The 21,297-nt window shown below is 38.0% G+C and overlaps 1 protein-coding gene across 1 annotated transcript in view; it reads right to left on the bottom strand.

The window, feature by feature from the left end:
* LOC126248847 (E3 ubiquitin-protein ligase HERC2) overlaps positions 1-21,297 on the bottom strand; it is an 851,297-nt gene that overhangs the window by 120,642 nt on the left and 709,358 nt on the right. The window contains exons 72-75 of the mRNA XM_049950269.1: positions 17,363-17,512; positions 10,806-10,909; positions 8,032-8,138; positions 6,520-6,647 (exon numbers count right to left, since the gene is read on the bottom strand). Coding sequence (XP_049806226.1) covers positions 6,520-6,647; positions 8,032-8,138; positions 10,806-10,909; positions 17,363-17,512 — 489 coding nt within the window. The remainder of the gene's footprint in view (positions 1-6,519; positions 6,648-8,031; positions 8,139-10,805; positions 10,910-17,362; positions 17,513-21,297) is intronic.

The following is a 21,297-nucleotide window of genomic DNA, read 5'->3' as shown; positions in this document are numbered from 1 at the left end:
GTCCTGCCACTACAGGCCATCTGTAGGAAGCGTGCACACAGCACGGATCCGCCACACCTTCTACCAGCAACTCACGCATATATATGCATGCAGCAATGCTGACTTACACTATGTCTTTTAGTTTGTATCACTCATATCATTATAGCATTTGTTCTGTGTATCGCTTATGTTACATGTTCTGTATGATCGTTGTCTTGTTATGTGTGGAATCATGAGAAGCTTATTTTTGTTATTGTTCAGAGGTTTATGAATAAAGTCATATTTGTGTTAGTTGGATGGTTTTCATTTATTACTTGGTTACTACAAATTTATTATCTATTTTCACCTTAATAAGCTCTCTCAAGACGTTCATATAGTAATGACCATCATTTTTTTGGTAACCTTATTGACCACAGCTACACCTGCAACTACATCTGCATCTACATGGGTTCAAGAAGTTCATATAGTAATGACCATTATGTTTTTGGTAACCTTATTGACAGAGCTACACCTGCATATACATATACATCTACATGGCTACTCTGCAAATCACACTTAAGTGCCTGGCAGAAGGTTCATTGAACCACCTCCACACTAATTCTCTATTATTCCACTCTCACACAACGCATGGAAAAACAAATACCAATATCTTTGCATGCAAGCTCTGATTTCCCTTATCAAAAGAAGAAGAAGAAGAAGAAGAAGAAGAAGAAGAAGAAAATAAAAATAAAAATATATATATGATTATCGTTTCTCCCTATGTAGGCCAGAGTCAACAAAATATTTTTGCATTCAAAGGAGAAAGTTGGTGACTGAAATTTCGTAGAGATTCTGGTGCAGTGAAAAACGCCATTGTTTTAATGACTTCCACACCAAATCCTGTATCTTGTCCATGACACTCTTCCCCTACTTCTCAATAATACAAAACTTGCTGCCTTCTTTGAACATTCTCGATTTATTCCATTAATCCTATCTGGGAAGGATCCCACACTGCCCAGCAGTACTCTGAAAAAAAATTGACAAGTGTACAGTAGACAGTCTTTTTCATAGGCAAAATGGGCATCAAACTGTGCATTTTCATCTTCTTGCAGCGTAATGAATAGTCCATTAAATTTTGGGCATGCAGCCGTGCAAATAAAATATCCACCACTGATATTTTGGCCGCGTATCGTCCAGCCATCCTCAGAGTGCGTCACAAGACTGACGACAAGATGCCAAGTGCGGCCTTATATGCTCCACCAAGGCAGTACTGCACATGCGGGTCACAGATGCTGCTCAGCAGCAAAGAAATACGCTTACACATGTGCCGCCTGTGGCGAAGGCATACAGGCATTCAATTCGCTTATTAATGTATTATCGGTGGCGGTGACACAATGACGACATCTCGCCAGTTTAATTACACCAAGAGCTGAATTCCGCGCTACTCTAATCTCTATACCTTCCTTGAAGACAGATTCCCAAAAGGAAGAGGTGGATGTTAAAATCTTCACATCACTGTAATCCATGGAATGCCCTGTATCAGTACAATGTTCGGCCACAGCTGACTTGTCTGGCTGTAATAAGCATATGTATCTTCGATGCTCCCCACATCTCTCATGAATGGTGCATGTTGTTTGACCTATGTAGGACTTCTCACAATTTCCGCAAGGAATCTGATACACACCCACTTTACAAAGCTGTAAATTGTCCTTCACAGAGCCGGGTAAAGCTGCAATCTTCGTGGGGGGCCAGAAGATCACCTTAACACAGTGTTCTCAAGGATATGCCCTATCTTCGAGAAAAGAGCACCCACACAGGGCAAAAACGCACCAGATCTGAAGAAATTACTATCTTCTTCCCCATCGCATACTTGCACTCTAGGTTTTGCATTGAATGCTCTACTAATTTGTTGCAGAGAAAATCCATTCGATGTAAAAATGCTCTTGAGGTATGTGAGCTCTTCTTGCTAATTGTCTTTATTGGATATACAGTACGCCCTATGCACTAAGGTCTTAAGGACGCCAACGGTCTGTGAAGGGTGATGGCAGCTACTGGCATGAAAATATAGAATTGTGAGTGTTGGTTTCCAATATACGGCATGTCCTAATGTGCCATCAACTTTACGGCGAACGACAACATTCAAAAAGGGGAGGCAACCGTCTTTTTCTATTTCCATAGTAAATTTGATGCTAGCATGGATGGAATTCAAATGCTCAAGAAATAGAATTCAAATGCTCAAGAAATAGATGGAATTCATCCATCCCGTGCGGCCATACCACAAGTGTGTCGTCCACGTACCTCCAGAAGACCGTTGGTTTAAAACTTCCTGAGTCCAATGCCTTGTCCTCGAAGTCTTCCATGAATAAATTAGCTACCAGAGGGGAGAGGGGGCCTTCCCATAGCAACACCATCAATCTGCTCATAAAATTCACCATTAAACTGAAAATAAGATGATAAAAGCACATGTTCAAATAAGGCCATAATGTTCTTATCAAAATGTTGGCTGATAAGAGACATCTGTGGACGACGCATTTGTGGTATGGCCGCACGGGATGGATGAATTACATCGATTTGAGCATTTGAGTTCCATCCATGCTAGCATCAAATTTACTATGGAAATAGAAAAAGATGGCTGCCTCCCGTTTTTGGATGTTGTCGTTCACTGTAAAGTTGATGGCATATTAGGACATCCCGTATACCGAATGCCAACAAACACAAATCTATATCTTCATGCCAGTAGCTGCCATCACCCTTCAAAGGCCGTAGGTGTCCTTAAGACCATTAGTGCACAGGGCACACTACGTATCCGATAAAGACAATTTGCAAGAAGAGCTCACATACCCCAAGAGCATTTTTACATCGAATGGATTATCTCCGCCACAAATTCGTAGAGCATCAATGCAAAACCTAGAATGCAGGTATCTGATGGGGAAGAAGATAGTAATTCCTTCAGATCTAGTGCATTTTTGCCCTATGTGGGTGCTCTTTCCTCAAAGATAGGCTGTATTCTTGAGAAACACTGTGTTAAGGTGATCTTCTGGCCCCCCACGAAGATTTCAGCTTTACCCAGCTCTGTGAAGAACGATTTACAGGTTTATAAAGTGGGCGTGTATCAGATTCCTTGCGGAAATTGTGAGAAGTCCTACATAGGCCAAACAACATGCACCATTCATGAGAGATATGTGGAGCATCGAAGATACATATGCTTATTACAGCCAGACAAGTCAGCTGTGGCCGAACATTGTACTGATACAGGGCATTCCATGAATTACAGTGATGTGAAGATTTTAACATCCACCTCTTCCTTTTGGGAATCTGTCTTCAAGGAAGGTTTAGAGATTAGATTAGCTAGTAATTTAATAAATAGAGATCATGGTTTTAATTAGGACAAAGCACGGAATTCAGCTCTTGGGGTAATTAAGCTGCAAAGAAGTCGTCATTGTGTCACTGCCGCCGATCATACATTGATAAGCGAATCGAATGCATGTACACCTTCACCACAGGCGGTGCATGTGTAAGCGTATTTCTTTGCTGCCGAGCAGCATCTGTGACCCGCATGCGCAGTACCACCATGGTGGAGCATATAAGGCTGCGCTTGGCATTTAGTTGTCAGTCTTGTGAGTCACTCTGAGGATGGCTTGACGATACGCAGCCAAAATATCAGTGGAGGAAATTTTATTTCCGTGGCTGCATGCCCAAAATTTAATGGACAAGGCATCACATTGGTTATTTCTAACAGAACAATGCTGTATTTTTGCTGCAGAGTAGAAGTGAGACAATAAACTCTCTCGTAACTCTGAAGCTGTGAACGCCCTGACAATTTCCAGAACTTTGACAACTACTTGTCAAAGTCAGTATTGGTGATCAATTAAAATATTATGAGAAGGAAAGCTGCTACTCACCATATAGTGGAGATGCTGAGTCACAGATAGACACAGAAAAAAAGACACTCACAATTAATGTCAACTCAGCATCTCCGCTATATGGTGAGTAGCAACTTTCCTTCTCATAATATTTTAATGGATTTTCCATTGTTTGATCAATTAAAACATATTTCAAATGAAGGAAGTCACTCCCTGATTCTGTAGTGATAGGGTTGGGAAGATGGTACACTATTTGCTTAATTTTTTCATATTTCAAAGATAACTTAAGTGTAGGAAGAAAATTCCTTTGTGAGTTTTAGTAACACCTGCTCACCATTAAAATCACACCGAGTTACAGGATTCCCCTGAAATTGCCACAGACAGAGCAATTTAATTGCCCCAAGCATTTTACCCTTCTTTTTTTTCTTCGGGGAATCATCAGAGAGTTGAATTTTGATTAAAAACTTAAATTTTTCTTGTTTCTATGTTTTCTTTTTAAGACACATCAGAGGCTACACAATGTCACCTCATTAACATGTTAGTGCAGTTGCAATTGTGAGTAAATCCTATAACAGTGGTTTATTAAGTGAGGAACTGAGCACAAGTCAGGACAATAGCTTAAGAAAATGCACATCCTCACTATAGAAATAAATGTTTAATTTCTACACTTTCCACACTCATGCTCATTTCAGCAGCTATCAATAATCCTTACAAAATTATATTATTCTATTGAAAAATGTCTCTACTTATTCATATATTATGGTAGATAAGAAAGTTTAGCATGTTAACCATACAGCAAAATACTCTCCTCTTTGCACGCTATCATTTAGTAAAAACTCGTTCCAATATCTTGAAATGGTTATGACATACAAAGAATGTTATAAACAGTTATCTTTTGCTCTGTTGTTGTGTGCACAGGTGGAACTTAGTACACTACATGAAATCCTTCTTCTTGACATTGGGTTTATTTAAAATTGTATGAGATATATTACAGACAAGGGAAAGCATGCATGATATTCTACTCCTAGGGGCACTGCTGCAACTTGGCTAGTGGGCTAACCCACGTTTGTTTAACTTCACTGGACAGCATGGCATCCATTGTGTTCTCACGCTTAGCCATAGTTCTAGTTTCCTCCAAAATTATATCCTAATTTTCCCAAAAGGGATTGCAGTATTCCAAAAGGAAAAATTATTCAAAGAGTGTGATGAATGTTTCTAGAAAAAATTGACATTCAAGTTGTCTGAGTTTTAGGCTCCTTGCAAAGTGCTCCTTTTGAGATTGTAAATACTACATTACAAGTGGATCCAAATCTCTGATTCCTCCATCTACAATTGCATGATAAGACAATCTTGATTCCTTGGGGGTATTAGTATTATTCTGACAGACCATTATCAATATGTAGACAATTTAGATTTGAACGACTTGCTGCAGTAAAGTACATTTTGAGGCTTATTCCTACAATCTGTGAAAAAATCATAGTGTAAACTGTGAGGTTGATTTGTGAGTCATGCTTGGGTAGCTCAGTCGATAGAGCAATTTCCCCTGAAAGGCAAACATCCTGAGTTTTTGTCTTGGTCTGGCACATAATTTCATTCTGCCAGGAAGTTTCATATCAGTATATACCCCAATACAGAGTGAAAATTTTATTCTGAAAATGATAGCACAGATTGCAGTCTGTGGATGCAGGTAGATAATCATAACCTGACTGCCTTAACACTTCCTGTCATTCCTTGAAAGCAAGTCTACAGTCATGAAATTACACTTTTCCACATGGCAGTTCTGAACTCTCACATTAACTGACCTGCTTCCATCCTACTTCTAATTCATTATGGCAAATATTACAATAAGCCACATCAATGACAAATTACATCATCTTTCAGTGCCTGAAGTGAACACTAACATTTAATGCTAATAACTTCTGGAGCTCCAGTACTTGAGCAAAGTTTCACTTGTAACATATCTACCTAAGACATCGAAGTAATTAAAACTGTAATAATACCGAGTAGCTCCACTCATAGCTGTCCCAATCATGAGACTTTACCCAGAAAAAAATCACAAAAACTTCACCAGTCCTCTACCTGTTTGGGCAGTGTAGTTTCTTCATAGCAGCTCTTGTGGTCTGTCTGGACTAAAGATATTCTTCCACCTGAAGGTCTAAAAAGATTATTCTGCAAATTTTCTCTTCTCTTCTGCTCACCATCCTTTCAATTTCCTTCATTGTCAAGCAACTCCATAAGAAATAACTTAAATCTCTCAAGTTTCATTACAGTCTTAATAAGTGTTGTTCTTTGTTTGTATAATTTTCTTCTCTTTCTTTATTCTATAATGGTTTTATATTTAGTTCACCACATCATAATTAATTGCTGATTACTGAGTTGAATTTCTCACGTGCAGGAAAATATTTGAAGGTGATGTGTATGAGGATTATCCAAAAGTGGCAAGGTGTAAGTTTCTGAAACTACAACCAAGTAAAATCCTAATCACCTGGCTTTCATTCAAATTAATTTTTCCTTCTTATTGTATTTTACAATTGCGCTTGTCTCTGCAAATCTGGAGTAAAAAGACACTCAATGGCTGCTTACATTCTATAATATGTCAAGTACAGCAACTGTAAGTCTTTTAGTTTTTCATTAATGGTGTGCTACTTTACTAATAGTTGCATAAACATATTTGACCCAAGCATGTTCATCACTATACCTGTAATGCGACAACAAGTCTTGGCCTCTGGATAGCATTTGTTGTACCATCACCCAGCTGTCCCTCATCATTATCTCCCCAGGTGTAGACTTCACCTTGGTCACTACATGCAACACAGTGTAATGAACCTGGAAACAAATATTTTTGATCCACAATGTGTTGAGTAATTACAATCCATTTAAAATATGACACTGCACATTTATTTAGAAAACATATGTGTACATATGTCTGTAGAACATTTATTTAGGAAACATAGCAGAATGTTGGTCTATTGTGGAGGGCTCGTAACTATTAACTGATGTTATGTTTCTAATTACCTTCATTTTTTGTTGGAAATTCGCTTTGTTAAGAGGATATTTATGTGCTCTGTATAAATGGGTTCTGAAACCAGCTTTCTCACGGCAACTGGGATGTGTGGAACTATTTGATATTGTTGTGTCAGTGGCAGCGGGTTTCCCATTAATTTTGATAGGCAACTTTTGACTAATGTTAGTTAAGGTAACATCCAGGAAGTTTAATGTATTAATTTGTTTGTGTCCTATGACTAATATTTTCATGTGTGTTACTGAAGGTGTGAATAATGGGTTGTTTTCTTCATCAGTTCCATTAAATATTAAAACTGTGTCATGTACATAACTCCAGTAGTAATGTATTCTCTGTGTTTTATTGTTATTACCATTTTGCACATGGTTTTATAGGCAGTTAATAAATATATACTTTTGTTCATGTTGCAATGATTTGTGCAAATATAACACACTAATCTTTCATCAGGAGCACATATATTTAATTGTTATGTATTAATACATTGTGCTGCATTAGCACCTCTTTAAAGTAATTGTGCAAAGTGAAATATAACCCAAAACAGAGCTGAAACAGCCAGTGGACATACATGCAGTAAGTCATCTGCATAGTATCATCAAAAACATTTACATGATAGCACATCTTTAGGCAAGAAATACATCATACATTTTTTTGTCATTTCTATATATGAAAGTATATGCTCTGAACCTGGTGTAGTCCATAGCAATATAACTAATTAGTGATAATCTACCTAATAGTATAAGTACCAAAAATAATATTTAAATAATTTGAATGCCTCTATGCCTGATGATGACCATTAGTAGCTCAAAACATAGTGATAATAAATTAGTGTGATAAGATTAACAATTTTTAAATATTGTGAATTATTGTGATGTATACACTTAGCCTTTATTATAATACAGTCACAGAAAACTAATCTGTTAATACGGCTAATTACTATGGCAACAGGGTGCTCTGCACACGAATGCATATTTTAGTATGTACAAAGTATATCCTGTGCAAGTCTGTTTTTTACTATCATAGCTATAATGACTTAATAAATCTGGAGTACTTGTCAAGCTACAAAGTAACTGAATAATTTCAGACTATCAAGGTATTTGACTTGTAATCTCATTATTCTCCTTACAGACAGTGCTAGATATTTATATATTTCAAAACTCACTAGTTGATGAGGCCTCATATTTTTATTACCTGTTGCAATACAAATTATCTTCTTGCCCTGTAGTGATGCAACCTTTCGAGGTCTTCTTACATGGTCATCAGTCCCATGACCTAAACGGTGGTAATCTCCTTTCCCCCTAGGGACAAAAATGTATTGAATATTGGTTTATGACATAAAAATAAATACAAAGAAATTTGAATTTCACATTATAGTATTTTACAGTTCTCCATATTTTACACTTTGAAGGACTGCAACACTACTAAGAGCTGGAGGAGGGGAGCGGGGCAATGGGAGAGAGGGCTCTTAAATTACATTTTACTGAGGCATTTATATTTGAGGAATCCACTGAATGTTGTTAGGACTTCACTGAATTCTTAATTGCTTCTGTATTTCAAGTTTTGTAAAACGCTATTCTGAAGCCTTTGATTGCTTCTCAACACATAAACAACAAAGATAACAAATGAAAAATCAAATGAAGAATGCATGAAATATTTGTGAAATACAGATTGTATCTGTTAATGAGAAGTACAATGTATTGTGCTACATAATCATAAGCCACTCTGAAAAACCATTGTCCTAAAATATTAAGCAATATGAATAACTTAAATGTTCTTAAATTCTTGGTTATCAAACACATTAGCATATACAAGGGGTGGACAAAAATATGCAAACACCAAAAACACAACACATTACCATGTCTAACACAATGTCAGAAACCTGCTGGCATTCAAAACAGCTCCTAGTCATCTCAGAATGGATAAACATAGGTTCAAATGGCTCTGAGCACTATGGGACTCAACTGCTGAGGTCATTAGTCCCCTAGAACTTAGAACTAGTTAAACCTAACTAACCTAAGGACATCACAAACATCCATGCCCGAGGCAGGATTCGAACCTGCGACCGTAGCGGTCTTGCGGTTCCAGACTGCAGCGCCTTTAACCGCACGGCCACTTCGGCCGGCGATAAACATAGGTCCTGTATGGTTTTTAAGGGAATCTTGTACCACAATTCCCGAGAAATAGTGGCAAGTTCAGGTAACGATGATGGAAGTGGATAGTGATTACACACCTTTCTTTCCGAAGTAGACCACAAAGGCTCAATAATATTGAGATCTGGTGACTGTTGTGGCCAGGGGAGATGTGAGAATTTATCCTTGTGCTCATACAACCATTCCTGGGGATGTGAACTGTATGAAAAGTGGCCCTTCATCTTCGAACACAGCATCACCATTTAAGAACAAACACCATACCATGGGATAGGCCGGATCAACCAAAATGGTCATATAATCCTTTCCAGGGATGCAGCCTTGCAGAGTAACCATGGGGCCCATGTCATACAACAATATGGCTGCCCGCATGATCAATGAAACCTCACCATGTTTCACTCTTGGGACATAAACTCTGCCACAAGTTGGAAAAAGTGAGATACAAGACTTGTCCAACCAAATTACTTTCTTCCACTTCATCACAGTCCAGGTTTTATGGCTTTGGCACCCTGTTTTCCAGTTACAGGTATTTGGATCATTTGGTTTTGGAATTCCAGCTCGCCCTGCAATTCCCTACTTAGGGACCTCCCTTCATGTTGATGGAATCTTCTCGGGCTTCCATCAGGGTAGCTGCATCGAAAATCCGCAACGTTTTGATGAGTGTCATTTGAAACGTCACAGATTTTTCATGCAGCTATGCGGATGGAAGCCCGAGAAGATTTTATTAGCAGCATACACCGGGAAAGCCTGCATCCCTTCATGTTGTTTTGCTGTTGACTGGGTTCGCAAGTACAACACACAGTTCTGCAGTGACTTTTTTAGCTGTTGAACTTCCATTTTTTTGTCACGATCCTCTTGAATGACTATGTCACAACCACTCAACACACACTTCACCTGTGCTGTTACTTAGCAGATATATCAGCTACCTTGGTTATGGGAGCACCCACCCACAATTTGCCCATATTCAAGTTCACATAGTTGCAACATAAAGCACTCACAACTGCACAGAACACTGTTCCGACTACAACTGACACTTGCAGCATACTGAGGACATAGCACAGCTGCTGTTCATGGTCAAATACAACAGCACAACCCACAGATTTGGCTAGCCCCTGCACTTACATTCAGTACACATTTCTCACAGAATTTTCATATTTTTGTCCAGCCCCTCAATTACATAAAACTAAGAGGTGCATAACACCAGGGACTCTAATTACTACAAGGTTTAATGACATTACAATACATATTGGAAACTCTTAAGCAAAATCTTCACAACACTGAACAAGTGACACATTAGAATCCATGAAAGAGAGTTATTTTCATTGGGAATTTTATTTTTGTAACTTGGTTAGGGTTTTTGGTTGCCTAAAGCACAATATTCTGAAGCAAAAGTTGAAATAGTATGAAATGGTCAACACCACAAATTCATGTATTTCATCTTAACTATGTGATAGGAAGCAGTGTGTATGAGCTCATGTAAATCACGTGACAGTAGCATCTCTTAATTTGAAATCATCAGAAATGGTGGTTCACAAGATTAAGACTTGGCTAATTTGTTGAATTTACTACACACACTAATTTCAAGTACATGTTTCATACTTATGTAGATGTCCATTGCCTGAACAGTTACAGAGCTAAAGATAGCTACACTGAGCCAAAAACAATAATTATATGTAAGAGAGCTGTGGTTCAGATGGCCAGTAAGAGTACTGAAAAATTAAAGTAATTGACCATAGACTGCTCCCACCAGATATAATGTCAATATTGATGGATCTATAATGTATTTTTTATGTAAACTGAAATAGTTTAGATACTTACCATGTGTAAACACTCCCTGAACGGGTTAGAGCTACAGAAAACTGTGAACCACATTCCACTTTAATAACCCCAAGACCTGCCAATGATTCAATCTTCATGGGAACCTGCAGTGTAAAAAGTAATTGACTACAACAAAAGTTATTTTAAATAGTTTAGGTGTAAGAAACAAAGATAATGCAGAAAAAATGGAATTATGTGCAATGAAACAATCTTTCATACAATCTTCACATCTTCAGTTCATCTTTGGTTTGTTAACCGAATTGCACTGACAGAAAAGAAGCAAGCACCAGTAACAAACTTGGAATTATGTCACTTCAATGGAAACTAGTAATAAAGAAAATCAACATATACGGACATTTATTCACTTATAAATTAGTTGTTATAAATTCATCTGAATTTGAGAGTAACAGAGCAATTCACAAACAGAACATTAGAAAGTAAAAGGATCTGCATTACCCTTTACTGAATCTTAGCTTTGGCACAGAAAGTGGTGAAATTAGCAGTTGCAATACTCGTTTATAGTCCACCCATGGAAATAGAATACCAGAAGTGTTTCGAAATGCAGATTTAAGATTTTTTTTAACAACTCCTTTTAACCCATGAGAAAATTCTTGAATAAAAATAATGTCACTTCTACAGAAAAAACTGTAAATTGGGATATAAATATTTTTTGTTGTTCTGTTCATAGTTTCCACATCATACCATTTATCAACAACATGATCTAAGGAACAAGTAACTAGCCAACTAACTGATTTGACTGCTTTCACAGGCAGCCCTCCATCTGGTAGGACAGGATATGATTGTGATGCAGACTGGTATAGGATGTGATGGGTAGGTGTATTGTGGACAGCTGTTGATCCCAAGACAAGGGATTGAAAGTAGGTGTTGCATAAGGACAGACTAGGATACTTTATAGATAGTGTGGGCAGCTGAATGTGACTTTTGGAGGGTTGGGAAGAATTGTGGGTAGGATGTTCTCTATTTCTCGGCATCATAAGTAGTTGAAGCCCTGGCAAAGGACATGACAAAGTTGTTTCCGTTTGGGATTATACTGTGTGAAAATAGTGCATGCTCTTTTGTATTTGGTTCATGGGGGTGGTTGGAGGACCGGGTTATGTGTGGATATGATATGGGAAATTTGTATGAGGACTGGGTCAGAGGTAATCTCTGTCTGTGAAGGCCCTATTAAGACCTTCAATGCACTGGGCAAATGATTGTTCACCACTGCAGATGCACCATCCATATGTGGCCAGACTATATGGAAGAGGCTTATTAGTTTGACAGGGATGGCAGATCAATGGTAGATGGGCTTAGTATGGACAGAAGTTTCTATCAAGTCATTAGAGGATTTGGGGTTAATACCCAAGAAAGTAGAGCACTAGGCTACAGAGGACTACGTGAAGTGGATGGGATAGAAGGTGTTGAGGCTGTGGAGGAATACGGATGGAATGCATTGGCCTTAATTCCAGATAATGAAAATATCATCAGTGAACCTTAACCAGAAAAGCAGTTTCAGATTTTGGGTGGCTAGAAAGGTTTTCTTTAGATGAGCCAAGTAGATTGGCACAGGAAGCAGTCATATGGGTGCCCACGACCTTACTGTGGATTTGTTTGTATATCTTCACCTCAAATGAGTAGTAGTTCTGCATTCCAATTCCTTGTGCCCGCTGCCTCTCCCTCCCAGCCATCAGCCACCTTCCCCAGCCCTCCCCTCTGCTCCCGGTTCCTTTCCCTTTATGCCCATTGTACCCAACACAATTCAGTTCCCCATTCGAGCTGCAGTGATAGCTCAGTGTAATTAGTTAGAACAGTGTAGATGTACAGGTGTATGCGTGTGTATATTAAGCTGTGTTTACACCGAGTTTAAAAACATGTTTCTATTGGCAACATTGTTTCACCAAAGTCTGCAGCATGTTGGCAACAACGGTCATTGTTTGCACATCTGACTGGACTAGCATTCAACATTTATACATACGTATTCACATTGTCTGCTATGCTGAGCTGGCAGACACACTGTGTATTTGCATCAAGAGCTACACTACGACAAGTTAAGAGGGTGAATTAAGGATGGCTGGTGCTGCATTGCTGCATTAATAATACTTGACAAAATAAGCAGAAAATGAGAGATAGTTGCCGTCGATGGACAGAAACATACTACAGAAGACATGGCGAAAATGACATGATGAATTTGGAAGATGGTTCTGGTTTTTGTAACTTCACTAGAATGTCACCATGCAATTTCAAAATACTAATGAAGATTACAGGGCACGTTATTCCAAAGAGATGCAAATTTCAGTAAAGCAATTCCAGTGAAGCAAATACTAGGTGTTAACTTTCATGTTTTGGCACTGAGAGATTCCTATCAGAGCCTTGCATATTTATTCCACATTTCAAAGCCAGCCACATCTCAGATAGTTTCTGGAGTTTGTGAATTTCTGGCTGAAGAATTTAAGGATTATGTAAAGACAATTCAGCTATGTTAATAGCACTGAAACATAAATTTTATTGATTACAGCAGGTTAAAATTATTCCAAACCATCATAATTCTCATCAAACAGAAGTACTTATATTCCATTGTCACTGGCAGTTCCAATGAATGTGACTGGTGAATCTGCAGTTGATGATCCCACCACTTTATCTACACTCATTAACAACTCCGCTCTTCTGTACAAACCCCAATATTACTTCTGTACAAATTCACCTCTGCCTCAAAGAGTGTGTGTGTTGTTGTTGTTGTTGTTGTTGCTGTTTTTGTATCTGTCCTTTCCTAGGGCAGCAGCTTGCATAATTGCCTGACAACACACTTCCTGAAGTCCCCAATTGAACAGTGCTGTCACTGTTGTTATTGTTGAACATTCTGCAGTCTTACTGTTACCTCATTTAATGACTTGCTTCTTTCACCCACCCCCACTTCACCCATTTTTGTGGAGGTGGCATACTTGACAGTTCATCTCGGACCACATCATATTCCATATCTTCAGCTGGTATCTCTTGTGGAACCTGAAGTTAAATTTACTTGTTTAAAATTATGGCCAACAAAGATGAATGGTATGAGAAAGAAAGTGAGTTCAGCCAGGTACCCACTTCCTCCACTGTGTGGGAGGAATTCATAGGAAGTACATTGTCCTATAGTGCTCTGTTGCTGGTTGGAGTGATTTTTACAATTACACAGGGTGATTTAGCATTGTGTTGCCTGCTGTTGTTGACACCAATTACAACTGTTTATTAGCTGATGTTGGATATGCATGATTGCTTTCAGATGGAGCTGTTTTTAAGAATGCCTCTATAAGTAAGCTATTTTGCAAAAAACTGAACTATTACTGAAACCTGAAAAGGCATGAACTATCACTATTACAACAGTATGCCTCCACAATTTCTTAAGGAGAAATGTTGAGTGAAGATGTTATTACAGCCCACAAGGAAGCTCAGATTCTTATTGCCTACAGACAGGTATGGTGGTTCCAATGAGATGCCGCAGCCCCATCTATTACTGCACTAACAAATATACCAAAGAGAATGTCAAACACAAACAAATAAATTTGTGATTAATTTACAAATTACTTTGCAAACCCACAAGGAGTTGTGCCATGGAAAAATAATTACAGCTGAATATTGTTGTACAGTACAGAATACAAATAAATGTAAGCAAGCATAACCTTGTTTACTTCTTTTGTGGTTGTCTCTCTTATTTCATTTGGCTCCTGAGCCATAAATAATCAAAACCAAACCACTTTGGTTTATACAAAATTTGTTTACCACTGCCAGATTTCTTGCTCTCTTCAATTTTTCTTTTCTCACAACTGTTACAAGAGCTACAAGATACCTCAGTTTTTTCTCCACACCACTGCAGTTGGTGCTAAGCAACACAGTGATGTTCCATGGAGAGTCATACCTCATTTTAGTATTTTTATACCTCATGTCACATATATTCAAAAGGCACTCCTCTGCCTCATAGTGGGTGACTAGTAAATATACCTTGTTTCTTGTCCAATACATTTTCGAAATGTAACAGAACATCAACCTTATACAAAATAGGACAGAGCATAGACAAACAGTAGCTCTGTATAGCTGCATTTAGTGGTAGCAGACCAGAAACATTTTTTCCTTTGACCTCAAACAACACAGCCATGGGACACTGTTTTTGTGTTTGCAACACATTGCAAATATCAGCAATCCACTACTAGTTACAAACAATGCTGCAATCATTGTTGCAAAACACGTTTCAAACTCAGTGTAAATGCATCTTTATAGTCCATCAAATCTTACTTTTAACCTAGCAGTAATATTTTTATGAGCATTTTATTGTAAAAATCATTGGTTTCTTTGTTCGACTACTAGTAGTTCACATCATATCTTAGGGTTTGATTACCAGCAAATGCTAAGTTGCTATTAGGCAACTGCTTTTCAGTGTTTTCCACAACACAGTGATGTTCTGTGGAGAGTCATACCTCATTTTAGAATTTTTATAACTTATGTCACATATATTCAAAAGGCACTCCTCTGCCTCATAATGGGTGACAAGTAAATATACCTTTCCTTTCCTTTCCTTTCTTCCCAAATATTTCATTTTCATTTTATTTACTTTGCTATTTATTTCCTCACTTTCAGGCAACTACATTCTGGATTTGGATAGAACGCCAAACTGGGCATATACCTTACAACTCACTGTGTGATATTGCTTGTGACCTAAATACAACTGTTCAGATTATATCTATGTCCAACTTATCCACTGACATGACACTGGCATTGCATACTCATTGCATTTTTTGTTCTACCTGATCCTTGCCATATCTTTTCATATCTTTCTTTTCTCATTAGTTCCTGAAGAAAATATTTTTGATAATAGTTTTGAAGGTTCCAAACAAGTTCTTTTCTCTGTGCTTTTTCTCCTTATAACATTATATTTTCTGCAACTTAACATTTTTACCTTTAGATGCATATATTGAAACACTTTGCTTGGATGTCATATAACAACCAATAAAGATACCATCAGTCCCTTTACTGATGTACAATTGAATAGTGTTTGTAATCAAATGTACGGATTTGACAGAAAAAGCACTCTGATATTCATCTCTGGATGGTCCACGTTCAATATGGCAGAGAGAGAGAGAGAGAGAGAGAGAGAGAGAGAGAGAGAGACTGGATAGGATGAATTACCTCGTGTCACATTCAATTTGCTACAATGATGTTTGCATATTATTTTATACATCCATATATTGTAAATACGATTGTAAGCTGACATTTCCTTAAGGATGTTAGCAGCGAAATGACTAAGTGTCTTACCTATTCTCTTGTTTACACATTGTATTTTGTATACTGAGCTGAACTGACTGTTTAAGCAATTGTAACTAGTAATCAAAGTTTTCTACATTGCGTTCCTGGGAAATAAAGGTTTTAATTAAAAAATCTACAGCATTCAAATGAATTTAGTCTATGTTTTCAGAACACCATTGGGACCTCATTAAAAACTTTAGCTAAACTTATCTCTGGTTTTCAGTACCTAAAGCAGTTTATGGTATAGCGATTTCTATGATGGTTTGGAGCTCTGGTTCTTTCCCAACCCAGCTACAACAATTTACAACTATAATCCAAATTTTCTTAGGTCAAAACTCATCTCGTGTTCGACCTCCTACCTTTCAAACTCTACCCTTATTCACACTTTTCCAAGACACTATCACATGTCATGTGATGTGATCCTATAGTCTCCAGAGAAGACTAAAGCAGCCCACACAATGACAACAAGCTAGTGTTGTAATCAGTCTACGACATATGTGCTGGCTACCTACTTGTTGATGAGCTACGCTGTGAGCCTATAGTGTGTTTGGCATTTAAATCTGGCTGGATTTCTCATAGCAGTGCAATGGACTTTGCCTTTAATCATGGGCTTGCAGTATTTCACAGCATTCATTCTTCGAGCGACCGTTGTTGTATGTCAAACTCTCATCTCATACTGAACTTGTAACTAGTGTTTTTGTTCAAACAGAAAGAATGAAAGACCGATTCCAACATATACTATGATGTGAGTCAATGAATCTGCAGTCTGTACAGTTGTAGAACTGTCTGAGTTGGCCTCTTATTAAGACCCTCCACTTAGTTTGTGCCAAACGTCTACAATCAGTGTGTTCAACAATGCCGCAGATTCTGAGCTCTGCCTTTATCTTACCACTTCAGACAGCTGCTGGAAAGCATAGTGAATTACTTCTGATCCAAAGCAACAAACATCATTGGTACCGCTGTGAGCCACCACCTGCAGCTGACTGTAGCCTGCACTCTTCATGGCACCTGGAAGACCTGTTTCACATTGGGAATGACAAACCTCCCCAACCCCTGGATAGTGACAAACAAATTTCCAGTCAATAATATCTCACACATCTGAGGGGCAACATTTCTGGTGAACAGAGGCAAGTGGTACCTGTCATTCGTTGGAGACTCATGATACGTATTTATACAAAAAACATGGATCCATTTATGTGCCATTAACTTTACACAAAAAACGTATTTATCCTGCATACTGCACAAAAAGATGTAAATTACTGATTTATTTTTACAATACAGACCTTGCAGCCATCAGAACCACCACGGCCGAGTTTACCATAGTCACCATCTCCCCAGGACCATACATTGTCATCATCAGTTATGCAAAGTGTCTGTGCATCACCACTACCACAAGCAATGTCAGTGACATTATATCCCACTAAAGATTCAACCTAAAAGGAAAAAAATAAAACAATTTAGCACTTTAATATAAAAAAATTAAAAACACCACACATGTGGTATTAAAACAGTCACTAAATATTTTATAACATTCATTATCATCATTATCATCAATAAAATGTAACATCTGCTTGAATCAATTAAAAAAAGGTATCCTCTCATATTAAGTTAGGTGCTGCAAAAGATGTTGAAACTCTTCGCACCAAGGATTAACTGAAAAACTTTAATACGTATAGTGAAATACAGAAAATATTCCTTTTTCAGTCAAAGGCTCATAAAATATACTGTTGTATATATGTAAATACCCGCATATTAATGTGTGCCATATAGAACATTAAGAAATATTAATTTCAATAGTCTCACTGATGTACTTCCATTGTTCACACCATAACAGGAGAGAAGGTTCAGCGTAGCAGACATCGATTTTTTGTACCCACTATGAGAAGTATAACAAAGATTATCCAGTGTCCACACACTCACCTGGTATCATTTGAGGACCCAAGGATGCCGTAACGCGACACTGAAATCAACTGCAAGTAAGAGCCATAAATACAGATGAGGGTACCATCGCTATTACAAAATGCTGGATGCATTTTGAATTCCTGTGTGATGGTCTGTATAGATGTCCTCCTATTACACATCACGACCCTCTTTAACTGTCGGCAGTCTCTGTCAGTCAACAGACGAGGTCGGCCTGTACACTTTTGTGCTGTACATGCTGCTTCACGTTTCCACTTCACTATCACATCGGAAACAGTGGACCTAGGATTGTTTAGGAGTGTGGAAATCTTGCCTACAGACGTATGATACAAGTGACACCCAATCACATGAAAACATTTGAAGTCCGTGAGTTCCGTGGAGTGCTCCATTCTGCTCTCTAATGACTATGTCTAATGGCTACTCAGGTCACTGATATGGAGTATCCGGCAGTAGGTGACAGCACAATGCACCTAATATGAAAAACGTATGTTTTTGGGGGTGTATGGATACTTTTGATCACATAGTGTACCTTCCACAGGATTTCCTGCCAGTTCTCTTATGTGAGTAGACAAAATAATTTCATTGTGTTCATGTTTAAATAGTGGAGTGACTTCCAGTTAACTGAGGACTTATTTGCCATAATTAAGAGAGAATTAAGCAGTTCCTGAATGAAATCTGCCAGTAACACAATTAATGGCGAAAGAAATGCAGTAAATTTCCTATCATTAATTAATTCACCAGCAAGTTATCATGATACAGTGTATACAGCATTACAATATGCTGCTAACGACAGCCAGCAGCAACGTGCCATACTTTTTGTTACTTTGGAACAACCGCTATATATAAAGCCTCAAGAAGTCCAGTCTGGGATTATTTCCATGTGATTGGAATGATTTCATACACTGATGTTCTGCACGGGGAGCACTGATTACACAATGGCAGTGTCTGGGCTGAAAGAAGTGTTAAGTTTAGTTTATGCTGCAAATCAGCTCACATGATGCCAGTGTATCAGAAGAAAAAAAGAGATGTGTTTTCAACATTTTGAGCAATATAGAAGATATTACTGTACAACAAAATTGAGGGAGATGTTTGCTTGGCATCAGTTATAAATAAATTCAAGAATGAGCTGGTTTGCCTGAAGGAGAATGGACATACTGCTGCTTTGTGGGTACAGTATTTTAACATGGCTTCATTAATGAAGAAATTCATGGATTCTGAGTGTCGTGGTAATTGAAAAATGATACTATTCATCCATGCAAGTGGTCATTTGCGCACCTTCATGTGCAAGATGTGGTAGCATTAAAAATAAGCCAACCACACACTTGCAAGGATTTTGGAGAAGAGGATTATTACACCATAAATTGAGCTGCTTCTCCTTGTGCAAGAGTTTGGTCAGACATGACCATAGACAGCCCCAGATCTACAATATTTCTGAACTGGACAAAAACTTGATAGTCGGGGGCCCAAATTGAGATAGGACGTCAGAAATTAAAATAGAAAGTGGTTTTTCAAAAATATGCTCTTTTTGTAGTGCACATCGTTCCGAAGAGTTTGATATATAAAATACATATGTCTGAGGAAATGTAAGACCTGTTATTTGGTCTTAAGTATGCTAAAGTTGACAAGATATTAACTGGACACACTTACAGCAAAGGTGTTCGAGGGCATTTACCTGTGCAAGCTGTTTTAGATCAGATCATTCTGCAAGATGCCTGTGTATCAGAAGAAGAAAAGCATTCTTCTATCACACGTCACTGTATTTTGTTCTCTGGAATTCAAATGTGTACATCTAAAATGGGAGCCATCAACCCTATATTTAGGACAGAGGAAATTAAAATGTCTAGTGGTGTCTGTTCTACCCCCCATCTGCCGGTCTGACATCCTACACCCCTTAAAAACAATACTCACAATTAATACTGGGTAGTATTATTTGTGACCGGGGAATATGAACTTTTAAGAAAATTTGCATTCTTTATTGCCTATAAGCTAACAACTTTGTCTTTTCTGTGACATAAAATAAAATACATCTACATCAGACATGTGAATGATATTCCACTTTATTGATAAGTTTACGTAAGACTCGTGAACAGGGATCGACAAGAGTTTTGTGGACCTACACCATTTATTGCCTGAACCACCCATATCTGAGCGAAAAACATCCTTTTGAAATGGGAAGAGTTACCCCACACCATATGACATAAGCCAATAAAAATAAGCAAAGAAGACTAATTTTCGTGTCAAATGATCACTCACTTCAGATACCATTCGTATAGTAAGAATGGCAGCATTAAGTCTTTCAACAAGATCCTGAATGTGGACTTTCCACAACAGTTCACTACCTATCTGAATACCTAAAAATTTGAACTGTTCAGGCTCACTAATCACATGCTCATTCTGTGAAATTAAAACGTCAGGTTTTGTTGAATTGTGTGTTAGAAACTGTAAAAACTGAGTCTTACTGTGATTTAGTTTATTTTCTACAAGCCATGAACTTAGGTCATGAACTGCACTATTTGAAACCGAGCCAATGTTGCACACAACATCCTTTACTACCAAGCTAGAGTCATCAGCAAACAGAAATATTTTAGAGTTACCCGTAATACTGGAGGGCATATCATTTATATAAATAAGAACAGGAGTGGCCCCAACACTAATCCCTGGGGCACCCCCCACTTGACAGACCCCACTCAGACCCCACATCACAGCCATACTCAACATTGTGAATAATGACCTTTTGCTGTTGGTTGCTAAAGTAAGAGGTGAACCAATTGTGAGAAACTCTTCGTATTCTGTAATGGTCCAACTTCTGGAGCAATATTTTGTGATCAACACAATCAAATGCCTTAGTTAAATCACAAAATATGCCTAGCATTTGAAACCTTTTGTTTAACCCATCCAGTACCTCACAAAGGAAAGAGAATATAGTATTTTCAGTTGTTAAATGGCATAAAAGGCCGACCTGTACATTTGATAGCAAATCGTGTGATATAAAATGATCAATTATCCTTACGTACACAGCCTCTTCAATAACTTTAGCAAACACTAATGGCATAGAAATAGGTCTAAAATTATCTACATTATCCCTTTCACCCTTTTTATAAAGCGGCTTTACTAATGAGTACTTTAATCATTCAGGAAACTGACCATTCCAAAGGAAAAATTACAAATATGGCTAAATACAGGGCTAACATGCAGCACAGTACTTCAATATTCTGCTAGGCACTCCATCATAAGCATGAGAGTCCTTAGTCTTCATCACAGAGGAGTATTTCAGACATAAATCTCAGAAAGGCATTTT

This window comes from Schistocerca nitens, chromosome 3 (assembly GCF_023898315.1).
Source record: "Schistocerca nitens isolate TAMUIC-IGC-003100 chromosome 3, iqSchNite1.1, whole genome shotgun sequence".
NCBI lineage: Eukaryota > Metazoa > Arthropoda > Insecta > Orthoptera > Acrididae > Schistocerca > Schistocerca nitens.
Note: the sequence above shows the minus strand (reverse complement) of the source record. Positions and strands in the feature narration are given on the sequence as shown.